Source organism: Amblyraja radiata, chromosome 11 (genome assembly GCF_010909765.2).
Source record: "Amblyraja radiata isolate CabotCenter1 chromosome 11, sAmbRad1.1.pri, whole genome shotgun sequence".
Classification (NCBI taxonomy): Eukaryota; Metazoa; Chordata; class Chondrichthyes; order Rajiformes; family Rajidae; genus Amblyraja; species Amblyraja radiata.
In genome coordinates, this window is record NC_045966.1 from 55592325 (window position 1) to 55613455 (window position 21131).

The window sequence follows — 21131 nt, forward strand, 5'->3', positions numbered from 1 at the left end:
GGCAAACCAACCTTGTCTAGGACTTTCTATTACTATACCTCCATGCTCTCCTGGTTTATCTCATTTATGCGATAAATGCCTCGGTGGCTACGGGAGCATCGGCGGCAACGTGGGCCTCAGCAGCTACAGGAGCCTCGGTGGCGATGGGGCCTCGCGGTCGATCAGGGTGAGGGACGGTGGGAGAACACAGGGGGATCTGGTGTGGGGAGGGGGGACACACTCTAGTTTAGAATCCTCTGCCCAGGGCAGGGGTGGGGAATCTTTTGAATGAATCCAAATTTTATAGAACAAATCTTTTTATTATTATTAATGTGGTTTTGTTCATCTTTTATTATTTTTATTTTAATCTTAAAATGAACGTATTTAAAATATCAAAGAGTAAAAGAAGATTCAACAAAATAAGCCTCCCCGACTGACGGCCACAATTAAAACATTAGTAAGTCATAGAAAACATAGAAAATAGGTGCAAGAGGAGGCCATTTGGCCCTTCGAGCCAGCACCGCATGTCATGAGGGCTATTTTAACAAAATAATGTACATTTTGAAGTATATCTAATTGAAGTTTCTTGGATGCGGCCTTATTAGATTACAGCTAACTTAATGCGGCATTCCACCATTAATAGGTTCCCCACCCCTGGTCCAGGGGATAAGTCTGTGTTTCTTTGTTCCAGTGAAGGCGCTGTGCACACAGCAGCCAGCCATCAGTTGCTTGTCTTTTTCTTTTAGTTTTCACTTTTAATTTAAGGTTTTTGTGTACCTTGTGTGTCGTGACTGTCGGCAGACCAATTTCCGTCCGGGGTGAATAAGGTTTATCATAAAGTATCGTATCGTACATTATCGTAGAGCCAGCTCTTAATCTTTTTACCCCAACCCTGCCTAATCACTGACCATTGAAATTCCCCCCTAGGCCCCAGTAACTTTTAGCAATTCCCCTCAGACACGATACTGTTTCTACAATCAGCATAGACACAAAATGTTGGAGTAACTTAGCGGCATCTCTGGAGAGAAGGAATGGGTGACATTTCAGGTCGAGACACTTCCTACACATTTTGTCTATAATTAGCATCCCTTTTTTTGAAAAAATGTATATTTATTTGGTTATTGATCCTTGCAAATTATGGCCGTGGTGCCACCTCTCAACAGTATACAGTATTTCACATCCAATCTATACTAATCTTTCCTGTCAAACCCATATTTGAACCCTGCCATTAAGTATGTGTCACCTCTTGTTATGCATTGTAACTTTCCCTCTTATTCTTGTCATTGATTGTAACTGGTGATCTGATTTACCTGACTACATCACCTCACATGTAATGCCTCACCACCATTCTTCACTTGTTTGGGATCATATTCACCTGTTTCTATTTTTATCTATCCATCATAGGCAGATGATGACCCGCAATGGCATGTCTTTGAGATTCCACACTATTACCTCTTTCGAGAATCTAACTTTGACTCCCCCAGAATTTTTGAGCAACTTACTTTTACACAGTTGCATAATCTGAGAACAAGTTAGGTTCTACATGTGCACCGCACAGCCACCTCTAACTTGCCATCAATTTACTTAAAATAGACAAAACATACTGGAGTAACTCACGCAGCATCTCTGGAGAGAAGAAATGGGTGACATTTCGGGTTGAGACCCTTCTTCAGACTGAGATTCAGGGCAGAGTGAAACTGGAGATATGGAAGGGTAAGGTGTGAAAATGACAGGTCAAAGCAGATGTTGATCAAGGAAATAGAGAATGATTAATTGTTGGCTGAGGGGAAGGTGACAACGAGGCATACAATTAGTAAAATTAATCAGGAGGACAATGAAACTAGTCGGAGAATTAGGTTGGGGAAAGGATGGAGAGGGAAAGCAAGGGTTACTTGAAGTTAGAGAAATGTTGTAAACTGTCCAAGCGAAATATGAGGTGCTGTTCCTCTAATTGGCATTGGCCCTCAGTCTGACAGTGGAGGATGCCCAGGACAGAATGGTCAGTATAGAAATGGGAGAGGGAGTTCAAGTATATAGCAACTGGGAGATCGCGTGGGCCAAGGTGGATTGAGTGAAGGTGTTCAGTCAAGTCTCTTAATGTTTCCACAGTTATTGAATGGCGAAGCTGCCTGTCCAACACCCAAAATGAGGTAGAGAGCTTAGTAATACGGTGTCAACACCACAACCTCTCTCACAATGTCATCAAAACAAAGGAGCTAGGTATGGATTTCAGGAAATGGGGTGGAGTGTACACACTAATCTGCAGCAACGGTGCTGATGTGGAGATGGTCAAGAGCTTCAAGTTTCTTGGTGTCAATTTTACCAAACAATTTGTATTGGCCAAAAAAAAGCCACAGCAATGCCTCTTCTTCCTCAAAATGCAAAAGAAACAGGGCATGTGTAAAATGACCCTCCATTTACTAAGGATGAAAGAAAGAAACCTATCGGGATTCATCGCAGCTTGGTTCAGCATCTGCACTGCCCAAGATTATAAGAAATAGCAGAGAATTGTGAACATAGCCCAGTCCATCACATAAACCAGGCTCCCCAACATCAACAGGGGCAGCACAGTGGTGCAGCGGTAAAGCTGCTGCCTTACAGTGCCAGAGATCCGGATTCAATCCTGCTACGTTTCTGTCTGTACGGAGTATTTATGTTCTCCGCGTGACCGTGTGGGCTTTCGCCAACTGCACCGGTTTCCTCCCACATTCCAAAGACGTGCAGGTTTGTAGGTTAATTGGCTTCTGCAAATTGTGTCTAGGGTGTAGAATAGAACCAATGTACGGGTGATCGTTGGTTGGCACAGACTTTCTGGACTGAAGGGTCTGTTTCCATGCTGTATCTCTACACCTAAACTACACCTAAACTTCACATTACCCTGGGAAAGCAGCCAACATAATCAAAGACCACTCACACCTGGTGAATCCCTTTTCTTCCCTTTGGGCAGAATATGTAAAAGCTTGAAAGCACATAGCACCAGCTTCAAGAACAGCTTCTTCCCCACTGTTATCAGCCCACTGAACAGTCCTCTCATAAATGAAGGATGTACTCCCAATCTCCCAACTTACCACATTCTGGCCCTTGCACAATTTTATTTTTGCACTTTCTCCGCACCTGCAATACTATATTGTTTCATTATTCTCACGGATGCTATGATTTGTCTGGATAATGAGCAAAACAAGGTTTTTCACCGTGTCTCGATGCACGTTACAATAATGAATCAATATTAATGCCAACACCAATCTAAAACAAAATGAGCCAAAATGTTCACCCAACTACATATTGGCAAGCACAAACTGAGTGTGTTTTTCTGCCATGCAAATCCCTCTTGGTCACAGTGGTTGGCCCGATTGGCACAATACCATATCCACGCTGATGCCAAAAAATCCTGAAATCAAGACTCACCCTAAGGAATAGTGGAAAACCACGGCCATAGAAACCCACGGCAAAGTAATCAGGAGTTGGCCGCAGAATCTTCATGATGTTCTCGTAGAATGTCGCTTGCTCTTTCTGTGGGTAGACATGCAAATCTGCTGGTTATTTACAATGAAATCTGAATTTTAGTCAATATGTTTGCATCTTTATAGTTTTCCTACTCACACGTGGGACTTCAGAGTCAATATCAATGTGTGACTTCAATGTCCAAGTCTATTGTTGTTGAGAAAATGATGATGGACCACTGCACTCTCTGTGGGTCTGCAACTTCCCACAGTTCTGTGAGACTTGCTGCTTTCTAGGATTTTTACTTAAGTGTCCTTAGCACGCACGTGTCCTTGGCACTTACATGTCCTTGGCACGCAAATTACGCGACCTCATGGTCACGTTGAGGCACGCGGGCATCGAATGGCCGTGCGGGGCCGGTCCCACTAAGAAGCACGGAGGGGTATGTAGTTGTGCGCGACATCACGCGGGGCTCCGAAATGTTTGTAGCGAACAAAATCTTTGTGCGCCAACGGCCTGCCGCAGAAATATAGAAACATAGAAACATAGAAAATAGGTGCAGGAGTGGGCCATTCGGCCCTTCGAGCCTGCACCGCCATTCAATATGATCATGGCTGATCATCCAAATCAGTATCCTGTACCTGCCTTCTCTCCGTACCCCCTGATCTCTTTTGCCACAAGGACCACATCTAACTCCCTCTTAAATATAGCCAATGAACTGGCCTCAACTACCTTCTGTGGCAGAGAATTTGGAACTGACGGCCAAAGTGGGACAGGCCCAAGACCCTGGCGCGACGCAACGTCTCACCTTCAACAGCAGGAGAAGCAGGCAAACGATCACCGAACTCAGCCTGGGGCTCACGGCCGTTGCGGTCCGGATCCGCCCCCACTTCTACTCCCAGAGCGGGGCCAAGAAAATTGAAGATGGACACAAAATGCAGGAATAAATCAGCGGGACTGGCAGCATCACTGGAGAGAAGCAATGGGTGACGTTTCAGGTCAAGACCCTTCTTTTCAGACTGAAGAAGAGTCTCGACCGGAAACATCACCCATTGCTTCTCTCCAGAGATGATGCCGGTCCCGCTGAGTTAATCCAGCTTTGTGTCCATCTTCAAATGACGTCACGCGCTCCAGACGGCTGTGCGTAAGCATGTAATCGCGCCCGACCTTCACGGGACCATCTCGGCTCAACGCGACAACGAGATCGCGTAATTTGCGTGCCAAGGACACGTAAGTGGGACAGGCCCTTTAATGACATGAAGGGAATGTTGTGATTTACTTTGAAATCAGAACAACTTGGAGGGTGATGTGTAGGAGATGGGCTTTCGCTGACGCCTGATGTCCTTCTTCTTCCTCCATGTAGCTGAGGATATGGGTTTAGGAGGTTCTTAGGAAAGAAGCCTCGGAAGTTGCAATGATACAATTTGTACATCATACCCTTTGTTTGCATACCCTGGGTTTGCAAACAAAGTATTTCACTGTGACTTGTCACAATAAAGTATTCAATTCAATTCAATTCAATTCAGCACATGCCTCAGTAATAGAGTACACTCAATAATTATATTTTTGGATACCAAAACATGTAAAAAAAAGAAACTCTAGCTGAAGTGTAGTTGATGTAAACATTTAGCCATGATCTTGTGGAATGGTGGATCAAAGCGGTATAATTGACGTGGTCCTCTTTGTTAAATTATTATATCATTGAGGACAGTGGGAAATGTCCCCTTGGACATATAGAATTATAGTGAAATGGAACAGAAACTATTCCCAACATCCAATTAACCCTGGGGAGATAGAATAAGTATTAAGAGGTTTTGTTTTACCCAGCAATATTAAAGCTTCAATTTCGTTTCTGCTTTATTTGTCATGTATGCAACTGCACAGTGGGAACCACCCCTGTAATGTGTGTGCATCATGCTTCTGTGGAGGGTCTGTTTCAGAAATATATAACTCGTGCTGCTGATCAGACTGCAACAGTGATTTTAGGTGATTTTAATCATGCATCTTTTTTGTCTCATGTCCTATTTTCCTGAGGGATATGATTACTGGGAGCCCAGTATGTTCCGAATGTTTGCACTGAGTACTTTCCCGTCAAATATGACGATGGTTCCCAATTTCCTGTTTCCCTTACCCTTCTGGACAAGAAGATTCTAAGTTCTAAGAGTGTAGCTGGAGGAACATCCTTGTCCATTTAATTCAGGGAATACTAACACAACTCCTCATGGATTTAGCAACCACTGCAACATCATTCAGTGACCACGGAACCAGCAAACAACAGCAGGGATGATGAGAAAATATATGCTGCCTAACATGTATCTGGCAGCCAGCAGGTCCCAGTGAAACATTAAGCTTTAGATCTTTAAAACATGTTTTTGGAACTGACAGCTTGAGAATTGGCATTTTGAAGCACTTTGTCACAGCAGCGTGCTCATGGAAACTTACCAGGTTCTGGCTGAGAAGCTCATAGTCAAAAATTTCCATTTCAAACTGTTCTGCCAGCTCTTTGCAAAGGTTCAAGGCTTCCTCCCACATCTAAAAGAGAAGCAGTCTTATTAGCAAGTGTTCATTGAGATGTGACCGTTCTAGGTATTGGTGATTTAACGGAGGACTGGTGGGTGTCCACATTAGTAAACCTTTCCTTTTCCCTTTACTGTTTTTACTCTATCGCTTAAGACAGAATGTACCTCTGACTAATGATAAAGGCCACTCTCAAATCAAAAGTGGGTGTTGGGTTGTACTATGTCCGGTACTCTGTGGCCACAACTACTTCAAATTTTGTGAGCATCAAACCAGCTCTTCATTTTGGAAAGACCAGTTGCATCGTAAGTCTGGAAAGGTCTCTTGCAATGAGGAGGGTGGCAGCAAAGGAGGACTCTGGGCCAAGATCAGTTTGGAGAGTCGTGGGGAATGGTCAGAAATCATGGCAAGAGTTGAGGGAAACAAGAGAAATCGGGAGTCACAGGGATGCCCTCTTTTAACCTTTATCTTCAACTTGCCCATAACATGAGTTAATCTTCCAGTGTATGGCCAACAGAAAAATGCATTCCTTTGGCTGTACACTGGGTGTACAGGCTCTCAAACTACTACTAAATAATAAACGAAGGAACAAGGCAAGGGTGAGGTAATTCACACCAGTATCGAACTCGACATTCATCCCTTAATAAAAACCATTAAGCTAGATTATCTCATCATCACCTTATTACATCTTGCAAGCCTTACTGAGTATAATTTAGTTACTGAATTTAATATACGTTGTAAGTGATTGTATTTCAAAGCATTTTAATTGGCTGTAAGGTGATTTGAGTGCTGAGATTGTTTAGAATACTCTTCAAAGAGGTTTATCATATTTATTGCTTTCATTTATTATTAGTAAAAGGTGATATGAACATTTTTACCTTGGCTTACCCATTCTTTTTGTCAGCAAGGTTTTTCAGTGACTATCTTGAAGAAATGGTTTACTGATTCAGTCTGTTGTTACATTATCATGTGCATACAAGGTCATGCTTGCCAGGAATAGCAGTCCTTAGCACTTAGCTCAAGTTGAAATTACTGCTGAGATCCCTAATTGCATCACTCATGCTGGCTTGCACAGTTTGGGTGCAAAATTGTATCACGCGTGCTGGCTGGCAGATATTGAGTGCAAAATTGTATTAACCATGCTGGTTGGCATATGCTTGGTCCAGAATTATATCACTCATGCTGGCTGGCACATGTTGGCACAATTGTTTCAATCACACTGCTTGGCATATGTTTGGTCCAGAATTGTATTAACCATGCTGATTGGCATACGTTTGGTCCAGAATTGTACTAACCATGCTGATTGGCATACGTTTGGTCCAGATTTGTATTAACCATGCTGATTGGCATATGTTGAATCCAAAATGCATCCTGAATGGTACGTTGGGTCTAAAAGCCTGCCTATTTTATTTGTTTTGTCTTCTGCTCCATCTAGTCTCTCTCCACAGGTCAGGAAAAGGACTCCACCCTATAGATCTGACCAGAGAATGATTTTCCTCTTTCTCTCTAACCTACACCGTATGTGGAGGATACCACAGATAGTACAATGAATGGGAGCATCTTTACAAAGTGACATGAAGCAATGAGAAGAAAAGCAAATAGAAGCACCAGAGAGCTGTAAAAAGCTGGGCATTTCTGCGCAGTGAACAAAAGCAGGTAGGAACACACTTTCAACAGTGACATGGTCACCCTATCAGAAGCCTGAGGGGTTTATTCAACAGGTGAACTGTGATCCATTGAAAGAGCTGTGCAGTACTGTGAAAGTCATTGCAACCTTTGTCCCACTGACTTTCCGATGAGACATTAAACTAAGCTTCCATAGCCCCAGTTGAAGACAAGCTGAGAAGTTCTCTTGTATTGAGATAAATTTCCTCACTTTAGTGCATAACAAAAACCTTTTCTTTATGCCTTTTGTGGGAACCTGGGCGCAGGTTGGCTTTATTTATTTCACAATTTATTAGCAGCGATGCGCATTATAAGGTTCTAAGAAAAATGCTACAAGAGGAACAAAATGTCTTCCCTTTCTTTGAAACATTCATAATGAAGACATGTCCATAACCAAAATCATTGGGTGTGAACTAGTCACAGTCAAGGAGTTAAGGGCATATCCTGCTAGACTTTTATAGGGACCATCTGATTGGAAGCGCTGAGACATTTTCTGTTTTATACATTGATGGGGAGCTGAAAATGATAGCATTTATTGCCCATCCCTTATTGCCTTTGAATTTGTGCTACAGTCGGATAGGAGGTAAAGAAGCACAAAGAATCACACCACCAGGTTCGGGAACAGCTACTTTTCTACAACTGTTGAAACAAGGAACTGCAGATGCTGATTTACAAAAGAAGACACATAGTGCTGGAGTAACTCAGCAAGTCAGGCAGCATCTCTGGAGACATGCATTGGTGATATTTCGGGACAGGACCCTTCTTCAGTCTGATTGTAGAGGGGAAAGAAAGTTGGAAGAGAGGAAACGCAGGACAAAGCCAGCGGGTAATAGGTTGATATAGGTGAGGAGGGCCTGGTGGAATTCTCGGTTGCTAATGCAGAAGATGAGGTGTTATTCCTCCAGTATGTGTGTGGCCTCACTCTGGTGATGGAGGAGGCCCAGGGCAGATAGGTTAGCCTGGGCATGGGGAGTTAAAATGGTTGTGCAGTTGTTCGAGAAACTGATTGTGGTAGAAAAGTAGATACAAAGTATTGGAATAACTGAGTTACTCCAGCACTTTGTGTCTACGTTCCGACAACTATCAATTCCTTGAACCAACTGCACAACATTAATCCTACCACAAATATTGAATGGAACACTGTGGTCCATATCTTGCACTACCGTGAATACCATGGATTTAAGGGCCTGTCCCACTTGGCGATTTTTCGGCGACTGCCGGCATCATTGACTGACAGGTCATCAAAGATTTTCGGCGTGATGCGGCGTGATGACGTATGGCGCGCGGTGTTTTTTTCAAATGTCGCAACATTTTTTTTGTCGACGCTGGATTTTGAAATGTTCGAAATCTTTTGGCGACACTGATATACGACGCCGGCAGTCGCCGGAAAAAAAACACCAACTGGAACAGGCCCTTCTTTACTGTTTTTGAATTTTGCAATAATATGTTTTAATTGCACAATCTTCTTCATTTGAGAAATATTATCTGTAATTTACGTATAATGTCTTGACGTGTGGTGTCTGCTCTCTTGTGATGCAGCTGCAAGCAAAATGCTTTATTGTAGCTGTACCTCACCTCACCATAGTTGCGTATATGACAGGAAACTCGATTTGCCTTGACATGAACAGAATGACTACCAGGTCATTTTCCGAGGGCATTCAAGAGACAACAAAATTGGTTGGTCTGGAGTTACATAGAAACATAGAAATAGGTGCAGGAGTAGGCCATTCGGCCCTTCGAGCCTGCACCGCCATTCAATATGATCATGGCTGATCATCCAACTCAGTATCCTGTACCTGTCTTCTATCCATACCCCCTGATCCCTTTAGCCACAAGGGCCACATCTAACTCCCTATAGCCAATGAACTGGCCTCTGAACATGAAGCCCAAATGGGGAAAGGTTTACAAATGTCATATTTTCTTCCAATATATAATGTCTATTTGGCCCCTAAATTAATGCCAGTTTTCAAAGTAATCCCATCAATCCCCTTCTCTCATTTATTTCTTTGCAACGTATTCTCCGTCACGTCAACCTCCAACTTTAAATGCAGCACAACTGCTGCTGATCTGGCAAGGTTCCACCACAGTCACATTCCACTCACCTTTCCCTTGTCGAAGTAATTAACGATGGTTTTGTACAGGGTCTCTTTCAGCTGCCGCTGCGTTTGCGAAATGTGAAAATCTCTTGGCATAACGTGGGACGTACACTGTTCATCAGACCACTAAATCAGAAAATGAAAACTGGGTCAACTTTGCACAAACTCATATGTGTAAGGGAACCACTGCCGGGAAGAAATTTGTTTTGAAGGGGACACATTTTTTCCGAAGTTGTACAATTTTACATATCTGTCCCAACAAAGAATGCCAGTTATCACTGTACTTAAGGCTAGTGTTGCTTATAGACTTTAGAGATACAGCGCGGAAACAGGCCTTTCGGCCCTCCGAGTCTGTGCCAACCAGCGATCCCCATACACTAGCAATATCCTACACACACTAGGGACAATATACAATTTTACAGAAGCAAATTAAAGAGGAAATCAAAGTTCTCAGAGAAAACCCACGCAGATCACAGGGAGAACGTACAAACTCCGTACAGACAGCACCCGTAGTCAGGATGGAACCCGGGTCTCTGGCACTGCATTCATTCTAAGGCAGCAACTCTACTGGTGCGCCACTGTGATGGCAGAAGTGGTGCAGAAGTGGTGCTCACCTTTAGGTTACCAATGGCATTCATTCCCCAGTCCACTCCCACTCTGAGCTTCAGTCTGTGACCCACTGCACTATTACAATAAGGTTCAATACAGGCTTCTGAAACAAAACCTTGTCATATTCCCAGCATGGCACAGCCTTCTGGACTCAATATAGAATTCTATTCTGAGGTAAATCAATTAGAACTGTCCATTTAGTTTAGTTTAGTTTAGAGATACAGCGTGGAAACAGGCCCTTTGGCCCACCGAGTCTGTGCCGTGCAGGGATCCCCGCAGACTAACACAAGCCTACACACACTAGGGACAATTTACACTTATACCAAGTATACAAACCCAAGCCAATTAACCTACAAACCTGTACGTCTTTGGAGTGTGGGAGGAAGCCAAAGGTCTCGGAGAAAACCCATGTGGTCACGGGGAGAACGTACAAACTCCGTACAGACAGCACCCGTAGTCGGGATCGAACCTGGGTCTCTGGCGCTGTACGGCAGCACTGTGCCACTGTGCCACTGTGCCATCCATCTGCCTGGCATCTGATTTATTTTTGCATTCATATACTCGCTGGGTACGTCCCACAGCCAAGCCATAATGTATAGACAAAAAGCATGATTTGATCCAAACTACTGCTTAACTCATAAACTCATATGATCTCAGCTTCTCAGAGATATTCTGTTTGTTCAACCTATCCTTCCCCCACCCTTTCAGCATCTGAAATCTAACTTGTCTGCTCATTTCCCCAATCAAATGAAGGGTCCTGAATCTTAAATATTAACAGATTCTCTTTTTTCAGTTGCTGCCGGCCTGATCAAGGATTTCCAGTATTTTCTCATTTTATTTCTGCGATAGAAAAAAAGTTGGTTTCCTGGGAGAATTAATCCAAATGCCTGCTTTATTTTCCTCTGTCTCATATGTGCCAGTGAATCGATAGTGGAGTCTTAAAGCTGGATCAATCAAAGATCTGCACCAGGCAGTAGTTCTTGAACTACCAAGAACAAAATGTTGCAGAGACAAATAAAATTCTCCTATGTCAAGAAGACCTCCTGTAACTATAATGATTCCTCTACTCTACTTTTTCATAAAATCTGTGCCTATAAATCTCATCTTCATATCAATCAAGGCCTTGGAGAATGGTGCCAATAACATAAAAGACTATGATAAAAAAGAGATGAGATTATAAGGATATTTTTCATGTAGAACTCTTCTCTATGGTACCTTAATGAAATCCAACATGCTGTAACACAATAGTTAAGTTCCTTAGAAATCTCACATAATAGAGAGTCGCTTCACATCAGAATAAGTTATAGTTGCCTTCAAAGCACAGATTTAAACAGATTTTTCCTCTTCATAATTGCATTTTAATCAGACCAACCCACGTAATTCAATTGTGTTTCCTTATCCATCAATCACATTATAACCAATTTGCGCTTTGGAAATATGTGTGATAGCAGAAATACTTGTTTGTGTTTTAATTAGTCAGCTGTGAGGATGTGTACATTTCTTTAGAGTGAAGTCAGAACATGGAATGGTTATGGAGTCATAGAGACATATAGTCATATAGCAGAGAGCTGTCCCTTGGCCCAACTCATCCTTACTGAGCTTGCTGCCCACCTCCACAAATCTCATTTGCCCACATTTGACCGTTATCGCTCTAAAACGTTCATATCCATTCACCTGACTAAAATTTCATTTACTACCACTTCCACTTCCTTCTGGCAGCTTATTCCACGTACACACAATAGTCTGTGTTAAAAAGTTGCCCTTCAGGTTCCTATTAAAGGCCCTGTCCCACTTTCCTGAGTTACTCACGAACTCTCCCGAGTTTATCCCTTGATTCGAACTTGGGGAATGTCGGGTAATGTCAGTAGCGAGTCCGTAGGAGGCCGTAGGAGTCCGTAGATGTTTCGTAGCGGCTCATAATGCCAGTCTTAGGAACTCGGGGCATCAGGTAAGTCGGGACGTTTTTTCAACATGTTGAAAAATGTCAACGAGTTAAAAAAAATAGCCCCGAGTACCTTCGAACGGCTGTTACTGTAATTCTCCGAGTTCGAATCAAGGGGGAAACTCGGGAGAGTTCGTGAGTAACTCAGGAAAATGGGACAGGGCCTTAAATCTTTCCCTTCTTATTTTAAACCTATAGCGTTTGGCCCTTGATTCCCCAACTCTGGGGAAAAAAGACTGTGTTTTCATCCTATCTATGTCCCTCATTATTTTACACACCTCTATAGGATCACCCCTCAGTCTCCTGTGCTCCAAGAGAGAAAGACCCAGCGTGCCAAACCGCTCCCTATACTTTAGTTGCTTGAGTCCTGGCAACATATTCATGAATCTTTTCTGCACTCTTTCCAGATCATTAGCATCTTTTCTATAGGTGAGTGACCAAAACTGAACACTGTACTCCAAGTGTGTCCTCACTAACTTCTTGTTTAACCGCAACATAATGACTCACATTCTATACTCAGTGCCTTTACTAATAGAGGCCAGCATGCCAAAAGTGTCCATCACCACTCTGCCCACCTGTGAACCTGATCCAGGATCACCATGTGTGCTTGCCTATCAACATACCCAAAGGATCTTCCTCATGTGCCTTTTATTGGATCAGTCTGTACTTGTTAAATGTCCTATGGATGCCACAATTGATACCAATTTTAGTAGGGTTGTATTTGTTAGAACATTACCCTATTCACTGTGCATCTCCACTTTAGTCATTCCAGTTTCAGCTGGCACTCGAAACACTGATGAAGAGTCCATAGCAAACTCCTGAACCTAATCACACCCATAGGATACTGGTGCCAACTAACCATTTACCCACATATATAGGGTTAAATCACATAAGAGATGTCCAGGAATCAAAACACATGGTGCTGGGTCTTAGTTGGAAGTGAATAGGTGATTGGAATTTGCTTCCCTAGATCGACATAGACATTTTGGGCTGAAGGACCTGTTCCTGAGCTCTATTGTTCTATCACTATTGTTTCTGTCTCCTCAATGTTCAGAAAACATGCTTAGCCAGATAAATGTGCCTGCTTGCTGACATATTATGAGGTCATAGCAAAGAGTTGTCTTCAACCATGGCAGTATGCAAGGTGGTGACACAGTTACATTGCATGCTCAGTCCTATTGTCCAAAGCTGAATCTTTTATCATCTATCTTTCTTGACCAATAAGCGATTATTATTCTTTGCATTCTTCCAGCACAGCTCTATAATTAATTTAATGTAACATAGAGACATAGAGTCGTACAGCACAGAAACAGGCCCTTCTGCCCAACTGTCCATGCCGACCAAGATGCTTCATCTAAGCTCGTCCCATTTGACTGTTTGACTGATCTCCCTCTAAACCTTGGATGGACACAATAACCTGAAGTGACCCAGTGGGTCAGACTGTCTGACCCGCTGAGTTACTCCAGCTTTTTGTGTCTATCTTCGGTTTGAACCAGCATCTGCAGTTCCTTCCGCCACATCCCTCTGAACGTTTCTTATCCATCTACCTATCCAAGTGTCTTTTAATTGCTGTTATAGTATCTGCCTCAACTACTTCCTCTGGCTACTCATTCCATATACATACCACCCTCTGTGAAAAAGTTGCCACTTAGATGTGAATAGGTAACTTAGCTGTCTTTAGAATAGGTGTCATGCTGGGAACATTCCATACCTTGAGCAGTTTAGCATGCAAGAGCAGGGTGTACGCAGCTTCGGTGTAGTTTTCACACTCCAGGTGCAGATCTCGTAGCTTGTACAAATATCTGTAGAGCACAAGCAAAACATTGAACAATGCTGAAGCTACTGTGTTTCCCTACATTGACCGAGCTGCAATTAACTTCAGAAATAAAAAGGATAAATTATATGATTTTGGATGGTTACACTGATCAGTATTGTCAAAATAACATTCATTAGTGTACATGATTGTTCCCAAAGGATGCAAGGCTCGGATAATGATTTGTAACAAGACTTTATGGAGCAACTTGTTAATAATTAGAAATTACTGTCACTGAAGCTGTTGTGTGAAGGCCCTTATGTACTTATGTACTTATGTACTTATTCCCGTCCCTATTTATGTAAAACGGATTATCACTACCACTAAAATGGCAGAGAGCAATCTAAAAATAAGTCATTGAGAGTCATCTGATAATATCAATAATATATAATATCAATAATCAATAATATCTGATAATATGAATCCATAACATTGTCAGTAACTGATTTTGCTTATTCTGGAAAGTCCTTGGGTATCTACGAAAGAGTAGAACCATTATTTCTGCAGATTAAATAAAAACAGACAATGTGGAAATTACTCAGCAGGTCAGGCAGCATTGGTAGAGAGAGAAACAGTCAACCTTTCATCACATCTAATGCAGTGGCATCAAGCACAAACTTATATGGCTTGTTTCATTCAACTCACCATGGAGGCTGTCTAAACTGTTGAATATTTTTTCACATTCAAATCTAATTGTTCTTAATTTCTTGCAACATAGAAGAAAGTTGTTGGCCCATCGAGTCTGCATTGGGTCTTACAGTGATCCCATTTCCCTATACTCCTTCACAAGCCCATCGTCTCCCAGTGATTCTGCTACTATCCACTCCTACAAGTAGTCTACAGTCGCCAATTATCGGAACTGCTAGCAACTCTCGAAGATGTGGGAGGAAATTGGAGTATATTGGGGGGGGGGGGGGGGACTTTGCATTCACACAAGAATGTGTAACGTCCACATAGACAGCACGTGTGGTCAAGAGCAAACATGGGTTGCTGGAGTTATGAGTTAGCAGATGCACACTTCTACTTTGCAACAAAGTTCCAAACTTTGAGCAGTTTAGCACACACAGCTCAGCAAGTCCCTTTTTTCCCTTTTAAAGCCCTGTCCCACAGTACGAGTTCATTCCCAGAGCTCTCCCGAATTTGCCCTGATTCGAACTCGGAGATTTACGGTAATGGCCACTCGTCGGTACTCGGGGCTCTCGTGGACTTTTTTCATCATGTTGAAAAATCTTCACGAGTCTTCCCGTGTTTACCTGCCATTAGCGAGTCTTCCCGAGTACCTGCCGTTAGCGCTAAGAGACATCCCTGAGCTCCGACGTACCTGCTACGTTCATTCTCCGTGCTTACCACATGTTTGATTTTTTTTTTTACTCGGGAGAGCTCTTGGAATTGTACCTAGGGCTATTATTCTCTTCTAGTTTTCCTCCTACTCCCTTTCCCTTCTGCCACAGCTAATTTTATGATCCATATTGCATTTCTATATCGCCTTATGCCATATAGCCAGAGGGTTGTAGAGTTGTACAGCATGGGAACAGGCCTATCGGCCTAACTCTTCCATGCCGCAGGAATGCCAAGCCACACTAATCCCATTTTCCTACATTTGTACCATATTCCACAGTACCTGTCTAAATGGTTTTCAAATGCTCCACCGCCTCCTCTACCAGCTTGTTCCCTATATCCACCAACCTCCTTGTAAAAAAACTCTGCCCGTTTAGGTCTCCTTTAAATATTTGGCCCTCTTATCTTAAACACACATCCTCTAATTTTAGACTCCTTCACATTTTCAAAAAGACCGTTACTATCTCTCCTATCCAGGCCCTTCATTATTTTATAGAGGTTCCCCTCAGCCGCCTGCATTTCAGTGAGAACAATCTCAGCCAATCCATGCAACTAAAAAGTCGTTCACTCCAGGCGATATCCTGGTGAATCTCTTCTGAACCTTTTTCTAGCACCACCAGTTCCCTTCTGATAGTGTAGATGTGATGCGTACAGTGTGTTGACCAGAGCTACACATATTGTTCTAAGTTTGGCCTAACCAATGTTTTGCACAACTGCAACTTGATGTGCCAACTCTTAGACTCAATACCTCTGTGCATGAAGGCAAGCAAACTAAATGTCTTCTTCGGAAGTTGACACAAAATGCTGGAGTAGCTCATTGGGTCAGGTGGCATCTCTGGAGAAAGGACATAGGTGACGTTTCTGGTCGAGACTCTTTCTCAGACCCTGTCTCCAGAGATGCTGCTTGACCTGCTGAGACTCCAGCATTGTGTGTCTATCTTCGGTATGAACCAGCATCTGCAGTTCCTTCCTACACTAAATGTATTCTTCACTACTCTATCCACCTGTGCCATTATTTTTATGAAACAGTTAATTTGCACCTCAAGGTCGCTCTGCACGTTAACAATTCTAAGATCTCTGCCAATTACCGCATATGTCTGGCCAGTATTAGATGGCCCAAAGTACATCACTCCACACTTGTCTGGATTAAATTCCATCTGCCACCCTTCCACCCACTGATCAATGTCTCTGCATTCTTAGCAATTATCTTCTTATCTACAACTCCACCAATCTTCAAGTGATCACTAAATCTATTTAACAGCCCACAGGCATTTTCTTCTAAGTAATTTATATAAATTACAAGTAACAAAGATCTCAGCACTGCCACTTGTGATACACCCCTGGTTATAGAGTTGCAGTAAGAAAATGAAACCTCCACTAGTATCCACTGCCTCCTATCACCAACCCAATTTTGGATCCAGTTTCCATAATGACTTGGATTCCATGCCAACCCAAAGTAATAATAGATTTGTTCTCTGGACGTGACAATGATGTTCACATGTGAATTGTACTGGGGTTTTAGCATTTTGTTGTATATGTATACATCAGTGATGAATGAAAGCAGAAGAAGAAATTAGTTTAGCTTAGTTTAGTTTAGAGATACAGCACGGACACAGGCCCTTTGGCCCACCAAACCTGTACTGGCCAGCGATCCCCGTATATTAACACTATCCAACACACATTAGGGACAATTTACACTTATACCAAGCCAATTAACCTACAAATCAGTACATCTTTGGAGTGTGGGAGGAAACTGAAGATCTCGGAGAAAACCCATGCGGTCATGGGGAGAACATACAAACTCCGTACAGCCAGCACCCGTAGTCAGGATTGAACCCGGGTCTATTGGTGCTGTGAGGCAGCAACTCTACCGCTGCACCACCTTGCCGCCCTTCTGATATAAATCTCCTGAAATTGTAAGAAAATTAGGCAAGTTTGATTCATGATTAACCCAAGAGCCTTACATACTGGAAAAGGATGATGAGAAATATGGCTAGCATAGTAAAGATAACCTAAAAATCATATCAGATAGGTAACTGCTACTCCTGAGGAGATGAAACATTGTACGAAGACTAGAAAGAAAAGTGGATTACTGGTGAATTATGGTGAAAATATAAAATTTGCACGTAACCATTGTAAAGTGAATACATTAATTACAGACTTTTGAAATAGTGCAGTATGTGCACACCCACACTTTAAGTGCTACCTCAGTATACCATGACAATGTCTGAAAATACACCATGTTTAGAAAACTCGCCACTGGTGTATGAGATTTACTCTGTGTGTTTTCCTGATCTGAGCCATAACTAAGAGGGTGAATGGGTTCCCTTGTCTTTTGAACATCTCTTCATGATTCAAGTTCAAGTTCAAGTGAGTTCAAGTGAGTTTATTGTCCTGTGTCCCTGATAGGACAATGAAATTCTTGCTTTGCTTCAGCACACAGGACATAGTAGGCATTTACTATAAAACTTATCCTATATGCTTCTTATCCTACTCCTGCTCCAAGGACCTCCTCTTCTTGGGTAGACAAGAACCCAACCTTCTACCTTGTCTACCTTTGATTTAAACCAGCAATCTGCAGTTCTTGCCTACACATTCTGACCACCTCTTCTTGCTTGCCACTGCCCTGAGTATCCATATGTCAGTTCCCTTTTACCAGGAAATATAATTGCAAACTCCTGTTTCTCTTTATCTAGACTGTTGGGCATTACTTGAAAAAGGTGATTGCAAGCATTCCTTCCATTAAGGGCCTGTCTCACTTGGCTGTCATTTGCACGCCATATACGCGACCTTCAAAAATGTGGTTGTCGCTTTGTGACGCACGGGTAGCGTGGGACGGGCGCATGGAGAGGGATGGAGGAGTGTGGAGGTGTGCGTGGCGCTCCAGGGTTTCGTGCTGCACGAAATCCTCGCTCGCTGATGCATTCGTACGCATGCTGATGGATGCCTTCTATTATTCAATCTTGACACTTCACTTTGGTTTCTCTTTAGTTATGTGAAGGTTTGGGGATTGTACTCAAGGATTAATTCCACTGGATGTTAACTGCTTCCGAATTTGTTACATAGAAGGTCGTTAATGGGTCACATAACTTTAGTAAATGTGAAGCATTTTATGTACTGATCTAAAAGTCTCTTAAACACCACTATTTTAATTACTTCCACCACCGCCTCTGGCAGTGGTACCAAACACCTCTCACTATATAGGTGGGCGGCACAGTGGTGCAGCGGTAGAGTTGCTACCTTACAGCGCTTGCAGTGCCAGAGATCCGGGTTCGATCTATGGGTGCTGTCTATACAGAATTTGTACGTTCTCCCCTTGACCTGTGTGGATTTTATCTGAAATCTTCAGTCTCCACCCACACTCCAAAGATTTATTGGTTTGTAGGTTCATTGGCTTGGTATTAATGTAAATTGTTCCTAGTGTGTGTAGGATAGTGTTCGTGCATGGGGATCGCTGGTCAGTGCAGACTCTGTGGGCTAAAGGGCCTGTTTCTGCACTGTATCTCTAAACTAAACTAAAATAAACAAAAAGAATAAGTGTAAAACAACTTTCCCCACACATCTCCTTTAAACTTTCCCCCTTTCACTTTAAGCTGTGCCCTCCAGTATGGCCATTTCCATCCTGGGAAGACAATGTGATCATCTATTCTATCTATGCCTTTCATCATTTTATAAACTTGTATTGCGATGCCCTCTAATCCAAGCAGCATCCTGGTAATTCACCTCTGCACCCTCTCGAAAACCTTCACAACATAGAGTGACCAGAACTGTACAAAATACTGGAAATGTGGCCTAACCAAAGTCTTAGGCGATTTTCGGGGCGACTACAGGTGACTGCCGCAAAATTTTCAACATGTTGCATGTAGGTTGTTGCCAGGTGTCGTAGGTAAATTCCATTAAAACTAGTCCCTGGCAGTCGCCTTAAGTGGGACAGGCCCATTATAAAGCTACAACATAACTTCCTGAATTTTGTACTCAATGCCCTAGCCAATGAAGACGAGCACACTAAACACCTTTGTATACATTTCCAGGGAGCAATTGACTTGTATCTCAAGATGCCTTTGAACATCAATGCTGTTAAGGGTCTTGCCATGAACTGTAGATTTTGGCCTCACATTTGACCTCCCAAAGTGCAATACCTCACACTTGCCCAGGTTAAACTCCATCTGGTATTGGTATTGGTTTCGTATTGTGACATGTATTGATATGCAGTGAAAAGCCTTTTGTGTGCTATTCAGCTAAAACATACAGACATTAGTACAATCAAGCCATGCAGAATATAGTGTTACAGCTACAGAGAAAGTACCGATAAAAGAAATAGTGTAAGGGCTGCAATGCGGTAGAATGGGGGTTGAGGAATACCCCCTTGGTATATAAGAGGTCTGGGCAAAAGTCTGATATCAGCAGGGAATAACTTTTCTTGAACATGCTTTCAAGCTTTTGTATCTTTTGCCCGATGGGTGATGAAGGAGGGAATGCTCTTTGAATTTATTGGCTGCTCTCTAGTAAGCTCTCTATCTCATTCCTGTATTCCATCTCATCATTGTTCAAGATCCAGCCCACCATTGTGGTATCATCTGCAAACTTATAAATGGAGTTAGAGTAAGAATTTGGCTTCATAGTCGCAAGTTTATAGGGAGTATAGTAAAGGACTGATAATGAAGTCCAGCAGGGCGTCGATGTTGGCAATTCTTGTGGAGGATGTTTATTTTCACAGATTGTGGTCTTTGGGTCATGAAGTCAAGGATCCAGTTGCAGAGTAGGGTGCTGAGTCCTAGGTTCAGGAGATGGGAGATGAGTTTGCTTAAATTTATGGTGTTGAAGGCAGAACTGTCGTCCATGAAGTTGATGTAGTCAACGCACATATGTGTTCTTGTTATCCAGATGTTCCAGGGATGTGTGTAGGGCCAGAGACATGCCATCTGCAGTGGTTCAAGGTTGGCCTGGAGGCTGGAATTGATATGCTCCATGACTTGCATCTAAAAGCATTTCACGATGGTGGAATGTCAGAGACACCAGAAGGTGGTCATTTAGGCATGCAACTTGCTCTTGCTTGAGGCAAGTTAAGGCAACTTTAAAGCAACTTTAAGGCAAGTTAAAACATCTTGCTCTTGCTTAAGGATGATACTAACTGACCTCTCTGTATTCTCTTCGATGTAATTTATATATATCGTAAACAACAGAGATCCCAGCACTGACCTCTGCAGAACACTACTGGTCATAGACCTCTAGTCAGAACGACACTGTTCCATCATTACCCTCTGCCTTCTATGGCTAAGCCAGTTCTGAATCCAAATGACCAAGTCATTCACAGATGTGGAAACAATGGCAATATTTGGAAACAAGAATTGAAGTGTTAAAATCAAAGTGTTCTGAGACTCAGAACCGAGGTAGCGTTAAGTAAAGATAATTTACTTCAAAAAAAGACCATTGCAATTATCAAGAGTTCAAGAGTTCAAGAGACATTTATTCTCACATGCACCAATTGGTACAGTGAGATTTGAATTACCATATAACCATACGAATAAAAATAACACAATCACGATAGAATTTACCATGAACATCCCCACATAGCAGAATCAACGTTTCCCACATTGAGGAGGCAATAAAGTGCAGTCCTCTTCCTCTTTGCTCAACCGTGGTCGGGGCCTTTGAAACCTCCGCAGTCGTCGCTATGGGCAGCCCAATTTTTCAGGCCCTCTCGCCGGGATGATCGGATCTCCGGCGTCGG

General features: G+C 42.7%; 1 protein-coding gene across 1 annotated transcript in view; it reads right to left on the bottom strand.

Moving 5' to 3' along the window:
- Positions 1 to 21131, bottom strand: part of dock2 (dedicator of cytokinesis 2) — a 703541-nt gene that overhangs the window by 89000 nt on the left and 593410 nt on the right. Inside the window, exons 37-40 of the mRNA XM_033029960.1 lie at positions 13961 to 14051; positions 9705 to 9824; positions 5863 to 5952; positions 3385 to 3489 (exon numbers count right to left, since the gene is read on the bottom strand). Coding sequence (XP_032885851.1) covers positions 3385 to 3489; positions 5863 to 5952; positions 9705 to 9824; positions 13961 to 14051 — 406 coding nt within the window. The remainder of the gene's footprint in view (positions 1 to 3384; positions 3490 to 5862; positions 5953 to 9704; positions 9825 to 13960; positions 14052 to 21131) is intronic.